This window comes from Helicoverpa armigera, chromosome 19 (assembly GCF_030705265.1).
Source record: "Helicoverpa armigera isolate CAAS_96S chromosome 19, ASM3070526v1, whole genome shotgun sequence".
Taxonomy (NCBI): domain Eukaryota; kingdom Metazoa; phylum Arthropoda; class Insecta; order Lepidoptera; family Noctuidae; genus Helicoverpa; species Helicoverpa armigera.
Window position 1 is genome coordinate 829,806 of NC_087138.1, and position 24,093 is coordinate 853,898.

Here is a 24,093-nt window from a genome sequence, read left to right on the forward strand (position 1 = left end):
CATTAACTATAACTAACTGTCGCTTCATCGCTAACCAGTGATACCGAGCTTAAATAGATTTTTCACCAACTTGTCTCTGCAACACTTTCAAAAAATATAGTAAACTACCTTTTGCCCTCGACTTCGTTCGTGTGGGATAGTGACTTCCGGCAGATTTTTGGTTTGACCAATAGATGGCGTTTATGTCCGGAATAAATTTTATTTTTTGATTTTATATTTTTTTGGAATAAAAACTATTCGATGTCCTTTATCAAGTTCCAAACTATGTCTGTACCAAATTTCACACAAATCGGTTCATCAGTATAGGCGTGAAGAAAAGACACAGTTACCTACTTTTGTTTTGTTTTTGTATCTTAAGAAAATAATTCATTTAGTTAGCATTGCTTCTCTATATGAGAAGAGGGCTGTGAAATTAATAGGCCGACGATGATGTATTAATGCATTTGTGTTGTATTCCAGGTGGAACTGCTATACACGAAGATGGAAGGCAAAATGAAGATAATCTTCACTATACAGAAGTATAAAGATCTGTACAACTTCATAAATGTACCCACGCCCGACTATGTACCTCCAGTGCCCCAGTATGGTCAGTATATTTCAAGATAAAAGATAAAAAGTAATTTATTCAAAATAGGCTGAAAATCACCACTTTTTGAAGGTCAAATTTTCAAACACAGCCCCCAAATCGCCCGCTCTTCACCACTTCTTATGTGTTTTTTGCTGGGAAGAAGAGGAACAAACGCCCGGCAACTATGTATATGCTTCGTTTTTTATATCATCATCATCCTCCGAGCCTTTTTCCCAAACTACGTTGGGGTCGGCTTCCAGTCTAAATGGATGTAGCTGAGTACCAGTGCTTTACAAGGAGCGACTGCCCTATCTGACCCCCTCAACCCCGTTACCCGGGCAACCCAATAACCCTTGGTTAGACTAGTGTCAGACTTACTGGCTTCTGACTACCCGTAACGACTGCCAAGGATGTTCAATGACAGCCGGGACCTACTGTTTAACGTGCCATCCGAAACAGTCATTGGTGTCTAAGATATACTTAGAAAGTACATATAAACTTAGAAAAGTTGCATTGGTACTTGCCTGACCTGGAATCGAACCCGCGCCATCATACTCGAGAGGTTGGTTCTTTGCCCACTAGGCCACCATGACTTTTTAATTTTAATTAAGAAATATACACATATCTTAATATAATCATCTATATATACAGCTTAAATATAATTAAACTGAATGTGCAGGCAGACACCCATGCGTGATGGAGGACTTCCACGGGCGGCTGAAGTACAACCAGTGGTACTCCTTGTACGTGCTCACCGAGTCCGTGGCCTGCATACATCTCGTGGTCGACGAGTGTCTCAAGGTAATACAGATTCATATTATTTATTGAGTAAAATGTATAGAGTAGGTGTCACAATATGGCTTACAGCTAAGTACAATTGTGGACCCCGTAGGACACAGCAAAATAAAATTAAACTTACAACTAAAATCTATCTATAGGAATAGATGTATACAAAAATCCAACAATTGACCTTATAATATAACTAATCATCTACATTTGTTGTTTTTTCGTGTAGGAACAAACATAAGGATAGACTATAGCAATAAAAAAGGCTCCCACCATCCATCCATCCCACCATCTCGGAGAGAGTAGTTTTACCCTTTGATATCTGAGCGCAAAAGCCGTTTTTATACTGTAGAGCGGCAAAGTGATTTGAATTTAGAATATCGTGTGCAACACTCCATTTGTGACAATCTTGATAATACTTTTTAAACAAATACATACTAAACAAATAAACTACTGCTTAAAATTATGATTCAACTAAATAAGTAATTTGTATAATTGTTTTTAGATCGATTTTAACCTCATTTTATTTTTAAACCGAATTTATAAATAAATAAACGTTAAATAGGTACTTCTTTTTAATATGATACTCATATGCGCGCGCCATTTTCTTTTTGTCATAGTTGCGCTCGAGTTCAAAGAGTTTAATTCAGAAGTTAGTATAAAGTCCATTTCACGAAAGAAGTCCCGCGGAATATTGTGGAACTATATATTTCTGTACGTATTTATTGAGCTATCGCATAGACACTACTGCGTCTGCGGCACTTCTTTATGAAATGGACTTCATTGTGAATTGCAGGTGGAATCCATGTTGTTCTTCACGGCTAACTACGGCAGGAACGCCAGTCTGGCGGAGTTCGACGCGGCGCAACAACACTGCACCTCTATGGTAACTCGCATTTTAACACGCTCATATTAGCTTCACTTGTAACTATGTATGTAAGAAAATCTTGCAATCTTAAGGCCTTATCATACTAGCGGATTGCGAGCGTCTTCAAAGCGGATACGCCGCGCATGCGCAGCGAATTCATTGCGGACGCGCAACATATTCGTCGCGAAAAGCAGTGTTTTATTCGTTTGTAAAACAACACAAAGTAGTCGCTCTCCTCCATTCGATTATTGTTAGAATCCATTTTGTTACTGAGTGTATTGTACGTCGTTAATTTGCTACAAACACGCGACGAAAACGTTGCGAATTTGCCGTACGTCGGCGACGTCTTCGCTGAGCAGCCGCAGCGTGTTCGCGTCGCATTCGCTACGCGCCCGCTCCAATTTGAAGACGCTCGCTATCCGCTAGGATGATAAGGCCCTTAATGTGACCCACTTCCCGGTCTTCGATCAGGATGAAATTTTGCACACGCTCTGAGTTCTGATGACGATACATGACTAGCGTATGTTTTAGTTTTTTAAATATTTTTTACATTTCGATCGAATTTGTTTGCAGATGTTGAAATATCTGAACATATCGTGGCTGAATCAAACTGCTCATGCCATCAGGATGTCGTTCCGCGACGTCGGTAAAGGGTATGTTGTCTATTTGAAATAGTTTGTTTGAAATGGACAAAAACTACTTTACAGATTTTAAAGTCTTTCACTGTAGGAAAGCTACATACTTTCCGAGTAATATAGGCTATATTTTATCTCGGTACGGACAGTAGTCCGCATGGGACGGAAAACGCTAGTGTTCATACATGTATTGTGTATTTTTTTTTCGAGGAAATTCGAGGAATATTTTTCAATTGGCACGTAGGACGTAGTGATCGGTAACATCGGCTGCTGAGCTGCATGTTGTGGGTTCGATTCCCGTACGGGTCAAAAAAATATTAGTTTCTAGTGTAGTTTGCTGGTGAGAGTTTGATAGTATTTTTTGTTCTGTTCAAGATGGTTCAATATTTACGAGAAGAAGTGGGAGTTCTACGGAGTGAGTAAGCTCTGCCGGTTTATGCAGCTCGTCAGGTTTCGCATGCAGGTCAGAATTTATTCGTATAATTACGTCCTTGAATATTTCCTAGCACGAATTCAAATCAACAGCTTGTATTTACACTACAAACTTAATATATGGATTCAATATTTTTGCTAATTTCAAAGTCATTTTACACAGAAATAAAAAACTGGCTTTTTGTAAGAATTTCTATTTATGTCGAAAATAATCCTTTGCATACCCTTTGCTTCATTCTGACCTGGTTATTTGGTTTCAAAAAATTGACAGGTTCCAAAGAAGGAGTATGAGGGTGGAGCTAGTAGCGTTCCCCGTCCCCCGAACACCCGCATCTTGGCGCGCTACGTTCTTAGGATGTTTGGCGTTATAACATCTCCGCTGGTCATTTTGTTCGCTATGGTTAGAATGAATAAGTACCTGGGTATTGTTTCTGTTTGTGTCAGTACGCGCTGCGCTACTGCATCGAGCAGTCGATGGCGATGCTGGTGGCGCTGTGCGAGACGCCGTGCCTGTGCACGTACGTGTGCGACGACGACTACGAGTGGGACTCCAACGACCTCATCAACTCGCCCTTCCGCTCGCCCACCGTCACGCTCTTCTACTTCCATCTCATGATGAACGAGAGAGGACCTTACTATACCACCGACCCGGCGCAGTTCGAGGTACGAGCCCTTCCGCTCGCCCACCGTCACGCTCTTCTACTTCCATCTCATGATGAACGAGAGGACCTTACTATACCACCGACCCGGCGCAGTTCGAGGTACGAGCCCTTCCGCTCGCCCACCGTCACGCTCTTCTACTTCCATCTCATGATGAACGAGAGGACCTTACTATACCACCGACCCGGCGCAGTTCGAGGTACGAGCCCTTCCGCTCGCCCACCGTCACGCTCTTCTACTTCCATCTCATGATGAACGAGAGGACCTTACTATACCACCGACCCGGCGCAGTTCGAGGTACGAGCCCTTCCGCTCGCCCACCGTCACGCTCTTCTACTTCCATCTCATGATGAACGAGAGGACCTTACTATACCACCGACCCGGCGCAGTTCGAGGTACGAGCCCTTCCGCTCGCCCACCGTCACGCTCTTCTACTTCCATCTCATGATGAACGAGAGGACCTTACTATACCACCGACCCGGCGCAGTTCGAGGTACGAGCCCTTCCGCTCGCCCACCGTCACGCTCTTCTACTTCCATCTCATGATGAACGAGAGAGGACCTTACTATACCACCGACCCGGCGCAGTTCGAGGTACGAGCCCTTCCGCTCGCCCACCGTCACGCTCTTCTACTTCCATCTCATGATGAACGAGAGAGGACCTTACTATACCACCGACCCGGCGCAGTTCGAGGTACGAGCCCTTCCGCTCGCCCACCGTCACGCTCTTCTACTTCCATCTCATGATGAACGAGAGAGGACCTTACTATACCACCGACCCGGCGCAGTTCGAGGTACGAGCCCTTCCGCTCGCCCACCGTCACGCTCTTCTACTTCCATCTCATGATGAACGAGAGAGGACCTTACTATACCACCGACCCGGCGCAGTTCGAGGTATGTGTGTTCTCATTAGGTCCACATAACTGAGCAGCCTCGTAAAATCTTCAAGGTGGGTCTAAACGGGTGTAATGTGTTATGTAATCCACTTTATAATGTAATGTAATGTGAATTCTGCGCGAGCATTAAGTATATGAAATACCGGCGCTCGCCGCGGTACATTTGCTATTAGTTTTATTTCGAACACAAAGGTGTTTTCTCTTTTGAAAAAGATTTTTATTCTTCTCAAGTTATCTTACGCATCATCGTCTGGATGAAACAGTCACGCTCTCTTGATGGATAGATGAATCGCGAGACAAATGCCGTGATTCTGCTTGTGTGGACCCGTATTTTAAATTGTTTGCCTGCGGGCTGGACGGACTACTTCAAGCAAAGGAATAATAGTATGGAAGTCATAATTATTGTATTTAATCCAAGTTATTTAAAAAGTCTTTTTTATCAAAATTAGCCCTATTTGTTGCTTAAAAATTATTTATTTAAACTGGTATAAAAAATATGTAGAAAACATAATACATTGGCGGAGTTAATGCGACAAGACGTTTTCTTCCAATCAATCATCGGGTTAAAGGGAGATGAAACATAGGAATGATGATGTCCTCCTAGCCGATTATCGGCTACGGCGGCTGTTCTCGTGCAAGGAGATTAGCCAACTGTGCAGGACATATTATAGTGCACAAGCATTTGCGCAGACACAGGTGCACTCACTGTTCCTTTACTCTCATAGCCCGATGGGACGGCAATACAGACGGGACAGAAGGGAGATGAAACATAGGAATAATGAAAGTCTTTTAGTAGCGTTTAGTAAGTAAATATTTCGAATTAAAAAGAAATGAAATGAGTCTATGTGGTGATTCCCATTGCCAGGTGGTGATCCAGCGTCTGTTTCGTGAGATGCTGTACCGGTGCCACTTCATCCCCCAAGTGCACCCCATGATCATGACAGGCCTGGTCTTCGACAAAGAGTTGTTCCTCACCTCTATAGGTAACTATTATATAATACCAACTTTTGCCAGTCGTTTCAACCGCTTCCCGATGGAACTGCCCCTCGTACCCGGTTAAAAAGAAGCCTATTCTTTATTCTGATATAATTAGCTAGCTATATTACTGCCAAGTTTCATCAGAATACATAAAGTGCATTAGTTTTAAGAATATTTGTTATATATTTATAGTATGTTTAAATTTTTATAGATTTAGTATTGTAAATATGGATATTTTGAATCTTTATGTATTAGTTTATAAGTATTGTTATGTACGAAATATATTATGTGTATTTGTATTTTTATGCGCCCTAGTTGCAGTAGTGCCTTAGTTGTAGTAGTTAAATAAAGGAATAAATAAATTAGAAGTAGTTTTTTCGTGAAAGGGGAACAAACATCCATCGTTCATCCATCGATACATATACATTAACTTTTACATCTATAATATTAGTAGGATATTTCGAAAATTTCCACACTTGATACAACTAGTTAAAAATTTCATGACAAGGGCATCTTTTTATGGGTAGTTTATAAACCTAAACTGACCCGTTCTGAGCCGAGTTGCCATGAAATACGCCTATTTCACGAAGAGACTAAATCTCCAACATTTTAAAGAAACATGGTCTATTTTGTCATCACTTGGTTAGGTCTGATGGAGCCCAACGTCGTGGACTACAGAGAACGGTTGTTGAAGGCCTACAGGAAAGCCATCATACCTCTGAAGGCATACATGAGACAGTATGCCTGCTACAGGGAAATCTATATGCTGAACATTGAAGAGTATGTCGAGTGAGTGTAATCTATACTATCTATACTAATATTATAAAGAGGAAAACTTTGTTTGGTTGTAATGGATAAACTCAAAAACTACTGGACCGATTATAAATATTCTTTCACCATTAGAAAGCTATATTATGTGAGTAACGTAGGCTATATTTTATCTCGGTGCGTGCAGTAGCTCCCACGGGACGCGGGTGAAAGCGCAGGAAAACGGCTAGTCCTTACTAATCAAGTAACAAGTAACAACGAGTTGATTAAAACAAAGTAGGGAACCTTTGTCCAGCTGCATAAGTTTTCAGCTGAAACAGTTAGAAACTAGCGATCCCCCTTTTTTGAGGTGAGAAATCTTCCACCTCATGACTCACTGGGAAGGGGTGGCTGCAGTGGGAAGATTTTTGCTGACTGAAATCCACCTTTACTTCTTCTAGAGACCTTTGTGTGCAGGGCCGCGGTAACTCGCACGAAAAAACCCGCATCCTTGGTAGTAGCGACCGTTTAAACAGTTGGTTATTTGTTTAATACGTATTTATTTAAAAAGGGTTACAAGATTGTCATTAATGGAGTATTGCACACGATGTTCTAAATTCAAATGACTTTGCCGCTCAAGAGGATAAAAACGGCTTTTGCACTCAGATATCGAAGTGCAAAACTACTCTTTCCGAGATGGTGGGATGAAAAAGTATTTTATTTTGGACCTAGTCTAATACCTAATTATCTGTAATTATATAGGAATTACCGCAACGAGAAGCATTCAGCGTCTGAGACGAAGGAGGAAGTCCAGATCCACTACGACGCTAAACAGGATCTCATCTGGCGACTGCCGCAGTTCATCAACATCGGACCCTTTGCTATCAACGTCGACTCTTTGAAAGTAAGCCCTACTTAAGATGCATCTACACGGTGCAAGGAGCTTGCGCATGATGAGGCACATGCGCAGGTTACGTGCATTTTAAAAACGTGCGGGTCCAGCGACTCGCGCATGTACCAAAGCAATATACCCACCCGCGTGCTCTTGTCACTTGCGTATGTTAACTTGCTCCAGCTACATGCACCGTGTAGATTCACACCTACCTAGCTTTCAGTGGTAACGCCCGCTTCCAGAACACTTTCTTCCACTACTGAAATTAAAAAGTGTTATTTTGATGTTAAAACTATGTTAAAAAAATCCGTTCAGCTATGTAACAGTAACAAAAATACACTCACAAACTTTTGCCTTTTCAATATTGGTGTCACTTAGCTTAGTTTACCCTTTGCACGAGATTGTAGAGTAGATGGCAAAGGCTGTCTTCCATATTTTTTTCGCTTAATTCATTATGTGTAAAGAGTAGCTCATAACCTACGTACGTACATGAGCAATCTAACATTGAAATAATTTTTCAAATCAACGCAATAGTTTCTGAAATTACCGCGTTCAATCAAGCAAAGTCTTCAGGTTTATTATATTAGTATAGATCAGTGGCGAAGGGTGGTTTAATGAAATAGGGAAGCCGCAGCAAAAAAATTGGGAGTACTCAGGGATGGGGAGAGGTAATGGAGGTAATTTCTCAGTCCACCTTTTAGCGCTGACTGAGAGACTGATAGTTTGAACATGTTTTCTCGAGGAATTCAGCAGATTATTAATATCTTTAAAACTTTATTATCTTTAGTTAGGTATATTAATTACTAGAATCTGAGAAAAGTTGGCACTAGAAACAATAGGTACATTTTAAGTATTTAATTTACAACGGCCTGTTAGCCATTGATATTTATCGTAGGTATATGTTTCATAAATCCGTCAGGACGTTAGTAATTTTAATATTGACGTAATATTGGTAGGTAATTCACCCGAGCGGCGTGCCCGAGTTTTATAACACGTTTTTATTCTCAAAACTTAACCTTGAAAAACAAGTTCCTTCCTAAAGTAAATAATCTGTGGAAAACAGTCTAATGCGATTAATGCTATCCTAGTTAAGTTTTATAAGTGTGTACATTAAAAAAAAAGAACCCTGATGCAAACTGTCTACGTATCAAAATAACTCATTTCAACGTAGGTCTCTCTAATTTCACTACACACACTGTACGTACTTGTACTGAGTTCCAGGTCACAGTGCGATCGCGGGGATTAGTAGGGAGGGAGTAATGATACTTACAACTACTTAATCAAATTCATATACTCGGTGAATTCGAAAAATTATAAATTCCCAACTAGGGTCATTAAATCGCGGAGAATCTTAACACCGCGATTCAGGATTTGCATAAAAATGCACAACGCCATCTACACTGGACAGCAAATAAACCGAGCCACCCGCTACTTTGGAATTCTAATCCGATTTTCTCAAAAACTATAATACTTACAAATATAAAAATTATACCTACAGAAAGTACGTTTTATGAGGATTAAAACAAATGGAAAAACATTGGGATTAATCAATTTATTAAGCGTATATTAATCAATTTATCAAGAAGAGTCATTTTACGGCCGTGAAAACCATTGGCAATCACCCAGTGAAAACAAAAATTTTAACCGAAAACAAAGGAAAAATTGAAAAATTGTTTTTGTTCAGTATGGAGTGTTTCCTCCCCTTGCTCGAATAGCTGCTAGCATCCTCGTATTGATAGACCTAACAAGTCTGACGATGAAATCTTGTGGGATTGCGTCCCACTCCTCTTCAATAGCGCTTTTCAGCTCTGGAAGCCTTATTGGAGCAGGTACCCGGGCTCAAACCCGACATTTCAGTTCATCCCATAAGTGCTCTATCGGATTCAAGTCCGTGCTACAAGCTGGCCACACCATTGTACGAATGCCGACGTCGTGTAGATACTGGGTTACCACATGAGCAACATGAGACCGTACATTATCACGCATTAACTGCATATCCGGACCGATATAAGCTGAGTAAGGTACCACATGGTCTGCGAGAACTTCAGGGATGTAGCGATGAGAAGTCAATCCACGTATACGGCCCGTCGGTTTGCTGAAAACTAACGCTGCTTGTGTGGGTAATGATATGCCGCCCGAGACCATTACAAATCCCCCTCCGTAAGCACGTTTCCTCGATGCAACACTGGGACTAACGTTCTCCAGGGCAACGATATACTCTCTGACGTCGATCACTTCCATGTAGACTCACCCTGGTCTCATCAGTGAAGAGTACGTTAGCCTACTGCTCTAATGTCCAATCTCTATGTTCTGGAGCATATTCAAGTCGTGCTCTACAGCGAGCTACTGTTAATACGGGGCCTGTTGCAGCTCTCCTTGGAATCAGGTTCTGTTCAGCAAGTCTCCTTCTGACGATATCTGAGCTTATGACGACTTGGCGTTCATCACCCAGACTTTATTGGACTTAAACTGCGTAGAGGCGACGATTTCATACAACAGAAAGCTGGATATAACGATCATCTTCTGCTAATGCAGCCCTTGGCCTGCCCATATCTGGGCTGAAATTGAATGCTATAGTCTCCCAGTATCGTCTGTAAACTCGTTGCACCGAAGATCTGCTGATTGGAAGTCGTCAAGCGACTTCACGTTGCCCAAGGTCTGCTCGAAGTAGTGTTACAGCTTGAGCTGCTTCCTCAGTGGTCGTATCCATTATTTACCAATAAACGAACACAAAAATACACGCGTCTAAGCAAACGACGGATAAAAACTAACGAAATTTGAAGAAATATGGAATTTCCCTCAATACAGAATAAAATAACGCTAAGCGCAAACTCTAATCAAAACAGAGAAAATTGATAGCATTGTGTTTGCTGCTTGATAACATTATGAATTGAGGGTCCTTTTAATTAATGTTTATAGTCATTTTAATCCTTAAGAAATGCTCTTTCTATAGGTATATTTTTGATATTTGTAAGTTTTATACTTTTTGAGAAAATCGGATTAGAGTTCCAAAGTAGCGGGTGGCTCGGTTTATTTGCTGTCCAGTGTATGTTGACATAATGTAACTAACACACTTAAACTAACATAAAATATTGTACACACACGAACTATGTTATTTCCAAATGATACACACACTAATAAATTCAATTAAGTAATACAAAGAACAAATTGTTAATGGTATTATCTAAAACAAAATAAGAACAATGAGAGTGAATTTGTCTGATTTGTTTGTTTACATATTTGAAAGCTCTAAGCGCTGTCACTCGCGCGTAGACAGATATAGCTACTCTACTCTTGACGCGTTCTTTCTCGTTCACTCGCGAGTTTTGATTGGTGGAACCCGCTCCGTGAGCCGGCTTACCGCTCGCCCTTATTTTGCGAACATCGCGCGGCGCGGCGTGGATGACGTCACGCAAGCGTAGTTTTGTATGGAGGAGGAAGCCGCGGCTTGTTTAGTAGGACCAAAATGTTTCAAGTAATTTATAGACTTTTTTTTTACGGTGGTAGGCGTTTTGTTATACCTACATATTTAAATTGTGTGGTTTAAATGATTATATTAATTATACCTATACTTATATTATAACTTATACCTATGCTTCTTTCTTGAAATTCGAAAGGGAAGCCGATGGGAATCGGCTTATAAGGACGCCTCGCCACTGGTATAGATCTCTCTCCGGTAGTGTCGGTATGAGATTGAGAGAATAGTGAGTGCACCTGTGTCTGCGCAAATGCTCGTGCACTATATAATATGTCCTGCGCAGCTGGCTGATCTCCTTACATGAGAACAGCCGCCGTGGCTGAAATCGCATTTACACGCCATCATTAGTACAGGTAGATGCATAATGTCTTCATAATTTTCCAGCAACTTCTAGTGAACAAGCGGTCGGACATAATCAAAGCGCTGCTAGTGATGTGGGCAGAGGAGGTTCGTTTAGTTGTCGATGACGTGATCACAGCTTACAAGGGCATCATGCGCAAGTTAGGCGAGAAGCCCAACACTATAGAGCACGTGTTCGAGATCAGAGAGTGGATGGAGTCGATACCCTTTGCGCTTAAGACACAAGATGATATAATGAGGAAGGTGCACTCGGTAAGTCACAACACTAATTTAAATGGTAGCCTTTTGGCTGCAGTATTTTTGAGATTTCTCCAATGTGTATGTGTTTGTCACAATGTAAATATGTTATTTAAATGGCAAAAAGAAGCTTTTATTTCACTTGCTTTGTATGTAGGTATGTATGTTACGGTGGATTCTCTGAACTCAATTTTTGAGCAAAAAACAAAAAATCACAAAAGGTGATTCAGGGGATAAAACATGAGCCTAAAATAAAATTATACTAGAAAGTTTCTTCCGTTTCTTACAGTTTACATCTATAATATAAAAATGAATCGCAAAATGTGTTGGTAAGCGCATAACTCAACAACGCCTGGACCAATTTGGCTAATTCTTTTTTTGTTGTGTTTGTTATTGTCAGGAGAAGGTTATTATGAAAAAAAAAATAGGGTAATATAGAGAAGTCAGTTGACGGGAGCGAAGCCGCGGGCAAAAGCTAGTGCATAATAAATATGATATAAAGTACTTCATGATTGTGCCATAAAAGTGACATTAAGACCTTTCGTTTTTTTTATGGGAAATAATCAAATGACTCCTCCCGCTATTATTGCAGCGTGGGGGAGTGTCAGACTTTTACTGACTAAACCCATCATGTTTCTTCTTAAGCACTTTATGTACCAGCGCCGCGGTAACTCGCGCGAACAATCCCGCAGCCCAAGTGATATTAAGATCTGCCTTTAATTTAATATTCTTGTCCTCTTCATAAATCATCCTCCAAGCCTTTTTCCCAACTGTGTTGGGGTCGGCTTCCAGTCTGACCGGATGTAGCTGAGTATAAGTCCTGTTCATAAATATGTCCTTGAAATACAGATTTTTGATGATTGTCCTACAAAAAAATTTCTTTTCCAGGACTACGAAGTATTGGAAGCTTTCTTCATGCCTCTAGAGAATGAGGACTTTAGAGCTCTGTGGGAAGCTATCGGGTGGCCTCTGCAAATAACTAAGCAGGTATAAAGAAACTCTTTTCGTTCCTAGCTATTTCCCGTGGTTTCTCCCGTGTCCGAAAACTACTTGTAATACTTAAATAAAATATTCCCTATTCCACCTGGGCATTGGGTAGGTTACCAACAGAAAAGATAAATATTTTTTTAAACAGTTTTAGAGCTGGCAAATATAACAAAAAAAATATAGTTTTTCCGTGAATGCACATTATGTGAAATACACTTTAACATTCCGAATAAAAGTAACGATTTATACAATACTAGCTTCTGCTAGCGGTATCACCCGCATCCCGCATCAACTTCTGCACGAACCCGGATAAAAGTAGTCTATAGCCTTCCTCGATAAACAGGCTATCTAACACTGAATTTTTTTCCCAACTTATATTATAAATGCGAAAGTAACTCTGTCTTTCTGTCTATCTGTCTGTTACGCTTTCACGTCTAAACCACTGAACTGATTTTAATAAAATTTGATATAGAGATAGAGTTGACCTTGAGAAAGAACATATGATAGTTTTCATCCCGGACTTTTGAAGAGTTCTCTTGGAAACGCGATATAACCGAACATGACGCGGGTGAAGCCGCGGGCGGAAGCTAGTATTAGATAAGCGCATTCAAACAAACAAACTCAATATTAAGTACCTATAGATTAACCCAATAAGCGACTAGTACCTAGTATTTACACACGTTTCCAGGTGGACGACACAGTTCTGTTCCTAGAGGAAGAGCAGGAGAAGTTCTGGAAGCTGCACATGCAAGACGAACAGACGTTATACGACAAGATCGACATGTTCACCGCGCAGTGTATGACACTCACTCTGCAGAATGACTTCTCTAAGGTATGTGCAACCTGTTTCTATTAACGCGCTAATTAAATAATTTTTAATTGCGTTAAACACGTCACGGTGGCCTAGTGGGTATCTTTACCAACCTCTCAAGTATGAGGGCGCGGGTTCGATCCCAGGTCAGGCAAGTACCAATGTAACTTTTCTAAGTTTGTATGTACTTTCTACTAAGTATACCTTAGACACCAATGGGACTGTGTTTCGGATGGCACGTTAAACTGTAGGTCCCGGCTGTCATTGAACATCCTTGGAAGTCGTCGGGTAATCAGAAACCAGTAAGTCTGACACCAGTCTAACCAAGTGGTATTGGGTTGCCCAGGTAACTGGGTTGAGGAGGTCAGATAGGCAGTCACTTCTTGTAAAGCACTGGTACTCAGCTGAATCCCTTTAGACTGGAAGCCGACCCCAACATAGTTGGTGTGACCTAAACATAGTTTTTACCCTAACGCAATGCCACTGAACTCGCGAGGCGAGTCGTTTCAATTAGTGTTACAGCGCTGGCAACTCGCCTCGCGAGTCCAATGCAAAATGTACGCGGCCTCCCAGTATACATCGTGAAAATCGCAGCGGCAACGAAAGTGTTAAATGTTAGTTATAGTTATCGGCACGAATCTTGAGCTCTGACCTTCACCTGCCTAGAAGTAATTTATTGGTCCCTTTTGTGGTATGAAGTGAGACGCGGGGCGGGCTAAAGCGGTGATTGGCCCTCAGTGCATCGCGTCATAGCCGTCTCTCAGGATTGGTTCTTTGCTAATAAATCACTTCTGCGCAGATGTAGGTCAGAGCTCAAGATTCGTGCCGATAATTATGCCAAGGCGTTGAAAAACTATTCATCACTCCTTGCCTTCCTTTATCCAGGTGCATGAAATTGCCAATGACATCAAAAAAGCTTGGAAGGCGATGAAGGACGCTCAGGACTGGGGCCGCATCCTCAACCAGAGACAGAAGTTGTTCGGCCAGCCAGTCGTCGCCTTCGCGGATCTTAATAAGCTGGTTAAGGAGTTCGAACCTTATAGGAATCTGTGGGTCACTGCCTCAGGTATGTGACAATGTTTATTTATTTATTTAGTACACTCTGGAGAACTTACAGCTAAACAAAAACTAAACAATAGAAGGAGACATAGTCGACAGAGAGCCAATTAAAAGTCCTCGCTTATAATATCAGCCTAGAAATAACGTGATCACACATCAGTGCAACGTTTTTAGAGATAATAATATAAGCTTTACACAATAGCATTTTAAACACAAAGAGAAAAAAAAATGAGTAGGTATAACTAAATTTCTAAGTAATATTATTGGATATTTCCGGCTTTCTATACTAATATTACAAAGAGATAATAAAAATATATATTTTTGTTTGTAACAGATAAACTCAAAAACTACTGGATCGCTTTTAAAAATTCTTTCACTGTTGGAAAGCTTCACCTTTCCTGAGTAACATTGGCTATATTTTAACCCGGTATGGGCAGTAGTAGTTCGCACGGGATTCGGATGAAACCGCGGGAAAACTGCTAGTGTTAAAATAAAGTAAGAGAGTCCGCTTGATCGGAGCTCAGCAAGGGTATTCATAAGACACTAGATTTTTTCAGTTATTTCAAGTCCTCAGACTTACCTTGAAGAAATACCGGGATATTAGATAATAAGTTATATATCCGTCTCCTGTTTCTTAATTACCCTTTCTACAAATTTTCAGTAAAATTGGTTCAGCCTATATTCCAGACAAGTTTATTCTCGTAGTTTCATTTGCGTCCCTGGGAACAACTTTCCGCGCCTGGACAAAATACAACCTCAGTTTTTTTTGTTCGTTTGTCTTTTCTTTATTGTTCCACTGCTGGGCACAGGCCACCTCTCACACGGATAACCTCAGTTACTCAGGGATAATCTAGCTTTCCAATAGTGAAAGAATTTTTCAAATGACAAGCAAAAGCCAAAGTAGCCTGGCTGTTTGAAGGTAAATTTAACAAAATATAGCCCCTAAAAACGCCGGTCCTTCACCACTTCCTATGTGTTTTAACTTCTATGATTTCCGAGCCTTAACTAATAACATGTTCTAATGTTAGTATATTTGTTGTTCAGATTTCCTGAAAGCCCGCGAGGTGTGGCTGGACAATCCCCTGATGTACGTGGACGCGGACACCATCGAGCCGCTCGTCAACGAGTACTACAAGACCATCATCAAGTGCGTCCGCACCTTCCAGGACATGCCCAAAGTGCAGGCCGTCGCTGTCACTATACGGGTAAATACATTCACGTACTTTTATATGTATAAAGCGTGTTTCTGAAATAAGCATTTATAAAAAAAAAAAACTTGTTACAAAACCCAAAAACACTGAAAAACAAAAAAATATATACTATTCCTTAGGTGCATCGGCCTAGAAATCGGTTTCTAATGGATGTACCTAAGTTTATTTCGCCACCGACTTCTAACAAAAATAGCACTTCCCGAACGTTGTCATTGGAAACAAAAATATACGTGTAACAATACTATAATTGCACATTTGTACGCCTTCGGGCATAACATGGCGATATGTAATTTAAAAATAAGACCTTTACTTACCTATGTTAACAAATTTGATTTGATTCGTCGAACATGTAAGACACAGCCCCTAATAACGCCCGCCCTTCGCCACTTCCTATTTGTTTTTGCTGGGATGTAGCATGTTTATTCATTAATAATGTTCCTGCAATAGGGATGGTAATAAAATTAAAGTATGTACATAAGAATGTTCAATCTTAAAGTATTTTATATTTTTTCTCACAACTTTATAACAATGAAGACCTTTATGATATTAGTGTAGTGTAGCTTCAATTTAAATTGTTTTGTTGCGGTCACCAAAAATATGTGCTATATATTTTTTGCTTTTCAAAACGTGGCTCCTGTATGTTACGTATAATAACAAAGAACTATTTTTTTAGGACAATATCGACGAATTCCGTCCATTGATACCGATCATACAAGCGGTCAGGAACCCGGGCATGAAGGAGCGACATTGGAACGAATTCATGGAGAAAGCAGGTAATGTTTCCGTATAAACTTAGTCTTAAGAATAGGTAGGTTTTCGTGTTTTTTAGAGAAGTCACTTTAACATGATGATGAAAGATGCGGTATTCTTTTTAAGTTAGGAGGAAAGAAAAAAATACACACAATGGGCGATTTTATTTTTAACTAGCTGCTTTTCTGCGGTTTCACCTGCGTCCCGGGAGAACTTCTGCCGTACGCGGATAAAATATACGTAGATAATAACATAGCTAGGAAAAGACTAGGCAGTTTTTTGAAATATTCATAAATTCACATATTTTTAAAATTACAAATCTTTTTTTATCAACTTTATTTTATTAGATACAGATTACATAAAAAAACATTTAAAAAAACTAAAAAAAGCTCGCTAGTCAGGTATTGTCATCAGAACTCAGAGCGTTTGCAAAATGTCATCCTAATCGAAGACCGGGAAGTGGATCAAATTAAGATACAAAGATTTTCTTATTTACAAGAGAAGCTAATATAAGTGTCTTAAAAAGAAATGAGATATTCATCATCCTCCGAGCCTTTTTTCCCAACTATGTTGGGGTCGGCTTCCAGTGTAACCGGATGTAGGTGAGTACCAGTGCTTTACAAGGAGCGACTGCCCATCTGACCCCCTCAACTCAGTTAACTGGGCAACCCAATACTTACCCATATCAATCTTTCATGCTTTCTTTGTATATGTATGCAGGTATAACAGTAACGATGAACGAGAAGCAGACGTTCCAGATGTGCCTGAAACAAGGTGTAGCCGCTCACGGCCAGCTCATCGCCGACATCGGCGAGCTGGCCAGCAAGGAGTACGTCATCGAGCAGTCGCTCGACAAGATGCAGGCCGAATGGGCTAATAAGGCTCTTGAAATGAACGCTTATAAGAACACCGGTACGACTCTATATCAGTATAAAATCTTCTACTTCTTCTTGCCCTGTACGTCGATTCTATAAAATTCTAACAACAACTCGCATCTCACTTCACTTTTCACTTCGCTATTCACTCTCACTTCACATTCGGTTCAAAACGTTCTAAATGTCATCTCATACTTTACCTGTCAAAATCTCGAGTTTAATTTAGTTCAACTCGCAAACACGCTCGCAAGAGTAGCGCTAGTGTAGTAACTCACGGCGGATTCAGATGCGAAGTTTAGAGTGAAGCTTATAGAATCACACTGCTGTTCCCAAGTCATTTCTGGTTGGCGCAACATACCTTTTTCTTCCATTCCTTCATCGAAATCCATCTTTTCTCGGTCTACCTCTGCCTCTCCATCCTTCCACATTCATACTTAACACACACTTTGTAACATGCGTAACACATCATCATCTCCCGAGCCTTTTACCGACTATGTCGGGGTCGGCTTCCAGTCTAATCGGATGCAGCTGGGTACCAGTGTGCCACAAGGAGCGACTGCCCTATCTGACCTCCTCAACCCAGTTACCCGGGCAATTCAATACCCCTTGGTTAGACTGGTGTCAGACTTACTGGCTTCTGACTACCCGTAACAAATGCCAAGGACACGTAACGACTCTAGTATAAAGTATGGAAGAAGAAAACATATTGCGCCAACCACAAAAAATAGGATAACGCTGCCGACATCGGACTTTAGTAGGACAAATAATCGTACCGACTTTTGTAGGACTATTATTATCTGACCGACTTTTCGTAGGATTAATTTGGACTATTGCTATTAGTGTGTTCTATTTTTCAACTACAAAATATTGGTCTGCATTTTTTAAATGTAACAAAGCACTTTTGTTTTCAGGCTACATTATCACATATACCTTAAAGAATAGATACCTTAAAGACTATAAATATTATTATTACCAAAATTGTTACTTTTTTACTAATAAGAAGAAAATTTCCATATCAGGCACGTTTATAATGAAGATAGCTGATGAAACGCTACAGTTGTTAGACGAACATCTCCTCGCGACTCAGCAGTTAGGGTTCAGTCCCTTCAAGGCGGCGTTCGAGCTTCGAATCCAGGAGTGGGACGATAAACTGCGCCTCACACAGAAAGTCGTCGATGAATGGATAGAGTGCCAGAAGTATGTATAAAGTATTCTTGTTTATACCTACTATTTTTAGGGCTCCGTACCCAAAAGGTAAAACGGGACCCTATCGTTTTCTCTCCTCTGTCCATCCGTCCGTCCGTCTGTCACCAGGCTGTATCTCATGAACCGTGATAGTTAGAGAGTTGAAATCTTCACAGATGATGTATTTTTGTTGTCGCTATAACAACAAATACTGAAAACTAGAATTAAATACAAATTTTGGGGGGCTCCCATACAACAAACGTGATTTTTTTGTTCGTTGTATAAATAACGGTACGGAACCCTTCGTACGCGAGTCCGACTCGCACTTGGCCAGTTTGTTTGTCATCTTGGCAATTTATTTTCTTTTTATGACAGAGTTTCCTAGATTAATTTTTTGGCATTATAATATGAAAGTATTTTATATTGTCTCCAAATTAGAGAATGGATGTACCTGGAGCCGATCTTCACGTCGGAGGACATAGCGCGGCAGCTGCCGATGGAGACGAAGAAGTACGGCACCATGGAGCGTATCTGGCGACGTATCATGTCTTCCGCAGCCGCCTGTCCTAAGGTAACGGATTACATCATCAGAATTTGTATTTTATTTATTTATCTTATACAACGTGTTTCGTACCTAATCACATTAAATTAAATACGTTAATATAATATGTCGATTAGCACAAAGAAAAATAATTTTTCAAACTAATTGTGCCCAATTTTTGCCCGCGGTTATCTCCTTTCCGTTTTTTGGCTTACAATAAAAATTATACTGTTTAAGCTCTGTTTCCAGGCTCCTTTTATTAAACAATTTCTGAATTCCCGCAGATAATGATAATATGCCCAGACAGTAGACTGTTGGACAGTCTGTCGGAAGCCATTCATCTCCTAGCCGTGGTCTCCCGAGGCCTGAACGAGTACATGGAGCTGAAGCGGCTTCGGTTCCCGAGGTTCTTCTTCCTCAGTGACGATGAGCTACTGGAGATCCTGTCACAGAGTAGGAACCCTAGGGCTGTGCAGCCCCATCTCAGGAAGTGCTTCGAAAATATTGCCAAGGTTAGTATGGAAAGGGTGACTAATATATGTATGTATTTATTTAAAATGTTCATTATGACAGATAATAAGAATGAGAATAATTTATTGTGTCAAAATCAAGTCATTTATTAAAAGTAGGCTGAAAATCAGTACTTTCTGAAGGCTTATGTTTAACTGATCACCAGATATAGTAACAAATAGCAGACAAAAATACTAAATGATCACGAAAATGAAACTCATTTTAATGTAAAACTATAACCAAAGTTTTAACACTTTGCTGTCCTATTTAAGTGAAATACTCCAAAATAAATCATGCGTAAGCCAAAAATAGTAAATGATCACCAAAATTAAACCACCATTTTAAAGTAGGATTATAACCAAAGTTTTTAAATTCTGCTATCCTATTTAAGCAAAATGAGTCCAAATAAATCATTGTTATCCCAAAAGTAGTAAATGATCACCAATAGTAGTAAATGATCATCAAAATCACACCAGCGTTTTAATATAAAATGATAATCAAAGTTTTTACATCTTGCTATCCTGTTTAAGTAAATAAACTGACTCCAAAAAAAGAAGTTCGGCCTGATACAATAAATGTAATAACATTATGGGGACCCTTTTCCTGCACTAGGGTGGAAAATTGTCTATTGCATGCCTCTAAACCGTGCGATAGGAGTGTGTTTTCGAGGGAGTGTATTGAGAAACACATTCTTCTTCTTCTTTCTCCTGCCCTGTTCCCAATTTTACTTGGGGTCGGCGCAATATGTCATTTTCTTCCATTTTCCCCTGTCACTCGTCATACTGACACTCACGCATGCATTGCAAGCCGGACACATAACTTAATATGGCATTATAATACTTTATTTGGTAATAAGCCTACATTTTATGGCAATCACAGTGACTTATTTAGGCAAAAATAATACATTAATTTGGTCGTCAAGAGTTTGGTGATCATTTACTAAATTTGGTGGTCGAATACAATTTAAAGTGAAGTCGTGACTTAAATAGCTGGTACTATTACATTTTTAGACTTTATTTTTCTGGAGTTCAGTAGATATTTCTGGTTACAAAACTAAGGGTATCAAAGCATTTTATGGTGGTCATTATATTTGTTCCCCTTTTTGAACGTCAAATTTACAAAAGACAGTCCCTAAAACGCCCGCCCTTCACCACTTTCTATGTGTTTTTGCTGGGAAGAAGAAGTGGCGCAACAAACTCCCCAGCAATTATTTGTTTACATTAGTGTGTACAGAATCCCCTTTTAGACAAAACAATGCCTGTGCCTCCTCCCTATTTGCAAAGCGTAATTAACGCAATAACTTAACGAAATAATAAAAAACAATTAACAGTTAATTTGCTGTGTAGACCTGTGACACCAAAATATATAGTTTATCTGTGAGATATGTTCTTGATAGGCTATCAGAGACTTTATCAATAAGGTGAAATTGCCTATAATTATGGTAATAAAATGTATTGTTTTCAGGTGACGTTCCAATCAGACCTGCTGATCACACACATGCACTCGAGCGAGGGCGAGATCGTGGAGCTCAAGTACAAGTTCCTGCCTTCCTCCAACGTGGAGCAGTGGCTGCTGCTGCTTGAGGATACCATGAGGCACTCCAGTGAGTCATCTGCCTAGCCTTTTCCTAACTAGGGTCGGTTTCCAATCTAACAGGTCTACAGAGGAAGATGAGGTGAGATATCCTACGGAAGATCGGTCAGGCGCGGTAACTTGGTTATAAATTATTATCGGAAAGAGACAGTTTTATTACCATGTCGTTCCTACTTAGGAAAACAGCTTTTCCTCCTCCAAATCCTTTTGTTTTATCTTGTGATGTGCGATGTGCAAAAGTGTTCGCTTACCAAAAAATATTATTATGACCGCCATTAAGTTTGATTCCAACTCGAAGAACGAACTGACGCTACCGCAAGTCGAAAGCGTAACAGACAGACAGACAGAGTTACTTTCACATTTATAATATTGCAGTTCAGTTTTTTTTTCTTTTGTTTTCGTGTTAGATGTAAGTTTAATTTATGTATTCATGTTGTATGTGCATGTATATGGTAAAACTGTAACGATAGTGTGTATATTTACATGAATCTATATTTATAAAAATGAATCCCGCTTTCCGTTGTCACGACATAACATGAAAATGGCTTGACCGATTTCGCTGAAAATTTAGACCTGGGAGAAGGTTTTAGTTTTTGTCACCATCCGGCTATACGGGACGCGGGTGAAACCGCGGGCGAAAGCTAGTAAATAAATGTCAATGTTCGTATTCAGTTCGTCTGACGCTGATCGCGGGCCTGGCGGAGCTGTGGGAGATGCCGCGCTCGCAGTGGGTGCTGCGCTGGCCGGGACAGGTCGTCATCGCCGGCTCGCAGACCGCCTGGACCGCCGGCGTCGAGAACGCCATCGACGAGTACCGCATGGAGTTCTTCTTCGACGAGAACTTGAAGATGGTGAGAGTTCGCACTGCATTTTGATACCCTGTAGAATCTGTATTTTGTTAGTCATAGTATGGTGTGTCATAAAAAGGTGTGAAATGCATACCTCTATAAAAACTGCGTGACGTAAGAATGTGGAAGGATGGAGAGGCAAATGTAGATCGAGGCAAAGATGACTTACTACTTGACTTGATGAAAACATAACTTATTGCGCTGACCCTAAATAACTTGGGAATAAGGAATTAAGAAGAAGAACGTTTTTGGTATTTTGTGTTGAATTATATTTAGGGCAGACAGGCTAGCGACCGTAGAACACGGTGGCTGTTGTTTACGACGATCCCATATAAAAGTTCAGGCTGAAAACAGTAAACGATTTAACGTCAAATCGAGTCGAGGCGAGTCGAGCGTCGTTCGATGTAGCTATCTCTATGCAGGTCTATAGATGTACAAATAGCAACGCTGACATAATGCGCGTGATGTGGCATGTGATATCGTCAGTCGAGCAGTTTCTATACCAAAAAAATCGTGTGAACAGCTTGTCACCATCTATTACATGTACAGTATTTACCTCCCCCCTGTAGCTGGACTCGCTGCGCGCGCTGGTGAAGGGCGAGCTGACGTACTTCCAGCGCGAGGTGCTGTGCGCGCTCATCGTGGTGGAGGTGCACGCGCGCGACGTCACGCGCACGCTCGTCGACGAGAACGTGCGCAACCTCGCCGACTTCCAGTGGATCTGTCAGCTCAGGTCAACTGCTTTTACAAGTTTTTTTACTGAGATTAATTCTTTTTATTCTTACTCTCCTATAACAGGCCTATATAACAGGAAATAAGCTGTGCCTTTGTCCTATTTGTTATATTTTTCTTCTTGTCTGTATTCTGTGTGTGACAAATAAAAATTAAGGCATTCAGCAAACAAAAAAATACTCTTCAGCTTTACCTATACAAGCTGTTGATTTGCATCCGTGCCATATTCAAGGACGTAATTATGCTAATGATTCTCAACCCAAATCAACAAAAAAATTGATATGTAATTTTTTTAAATTTTTTTCAGAATTCCGTCAATGTCATCTAGCCGTATTTAAACTTGGCGTGTATGTTACTGGCCTTAAAACCATACTGCGCCGTCACACAAACGCAAACACAAGGCATACGCGACGATTATTCATAAAGGACAATGGGCGATTCCGGTCCAAATGTCCACCACGAACGAGACCTATATGGCTAGATAGCCCGTTAAATATAGAACAGTTTTTGTTATGAAAGTAAAAAAAAATATAATGCCAGAAAAAAGTTATAGCAAAATCAAATAAAACATTTTATAGATTTTTTCAGTTTCATTTTTTAATTACTTTTCGTTATGTTCGATTTTCGTACTTTCTGTAACTTCTGAAAAAATAGAATTGTTCATTATTAGAGAGAAGCCACCACCAGTTACATCGAACTTTTTTAGATCCAGGCACCGCTGAGTATATTCAAGCACTTCTGGTGCCTCAGTTGGTTAGTGATTCGTACATCCATCGGGCAAAAAAATATGGGCTGTTTATATGCAAATGTGTCTTACTCATCTTAGTTTTAGATAAAGTGCGGAAATGGAAGTGGAATAAAATAAAAAATAATGGGAACTATATTTTTTGTCACCAAAATTTATATTTGTCATCAAGTTTTATCACCTAATAAATAGATCTATCGCCACGAAATATTTTCGTTCTCAGATAAACAAAGAGTGTTCCCAGGTATGAATTACCAAATTATTGTTATATAATGTGTAAAATATGAGATGGATTACCAATAAAATTGTAGTGCATTACATGAATATAAACTTCGTTCTCATAATAATAGTTTTATTACTTAAATAATAGCTTGGTGCTCAAAATGGTAGATCTGTCACCAAATAAATCGATTAATCGATCCCTGACTGCGATTCCTTTTTATTTGTTATTTTGTCACCAATACAGTAGTTACATTTTATTTCGTTCAGTTAGTAAAATAATGTATTCGATACCAATTTAATACATCAGTTTATAATTTTAATGAACATATGTTCAAAGGGAAGAGGAAGGGAAGGGAGACAAATTGGCGCGCTTTCGGGCCTCAACGAATGGGTTGTAGGTACGATCATACGATGCGCGGCGCGGGCAACGAGATGCAAGTTTACTTCATTCGCGACGATTACGTTCATTGTTGTGATTATTTTGACTT

At 40.2% G+C, this 24,093-nt stretch overlaps 1 protein-coding gene across 1 annotated transcript in view; it reads left to right on the plus strand.

The window, feature by feature from the left end:
* The window catches only part of LOC110373514 (dynein axonemal heavy chain 1), an 85,765-nt gene that overhangs the window by 11,710 nt on the left and 49,962 nt on the right, over positions 1-24,093 (plus strand). The window contains exons 9-30 of the mRNA XM_064039328.1: positions 460-586; positions 1,248-1,369; positions 2,151-2,240; positions 2,796-2,875; positions 3,233-3,320; positions 3,734-3,952; positions 5,710-5,827; positions 6,470-6,611; positions 7,332-7,473; positions 11,324-11,551; positions 12,425-12,523; positions 13,212-13,355; positions 14,220-14,400; positions 15,438-15,598; positions 16,278-16,377; positions 17,075-17,266; positions 18,249-18,426; positions 18,853-18,985; positions 19,240-19,467; positions 20,930-21,068; positions 21,731-21,909; positions 22,476-22,639. Coding sequence (XP_063895398.1) covers positions 460-586; positions 1,248-1,369; positions 2,151-2,240; positions 2,796-2,875; positions 3,233-3,320; positions 3,734-3,952; positions 5,710-5,827; positions 6,470-6,611; positions 7,332-7,473; positions 11,324-11,551; positions 12,425-12,523; positions 13,212-13,355; positions 14,220-14,400; positions 15,438-15,598; positions 16,278-16,377; positions 17,075-17,266; positions 18,249-18,426; positions 18,853-18,985; positions 19,240-19,467; positions 20,930-21,068; positions 21,731-21,909; positions 22,476-22,639 — 3,254 coding nt within the window. The remainder of the gene's footprint in view (positions 1-459; positions 587-1,247; positions 1,370-2,150; positions 2,241-2,795; positions 2,876-3,232; positions 3,321-3,733; positions 3,953-5,709; positions 5,828-6,469; positions 6,612-7,331; positions 7,474-11,323; positions 11,552-12,424; positions 12,524-13,211; positions 13,356-14,219; positions 14,401-15,437; positions 15,599-16,277; positions 16,378-17,074; positions 17,267-18,248; positions 18,427-18,852; positions 18,986-19,239; positions 19,468-20,929; positions 21,069-21,730; positions 21,910-22,475; positions 22,640-24,093) is intronic.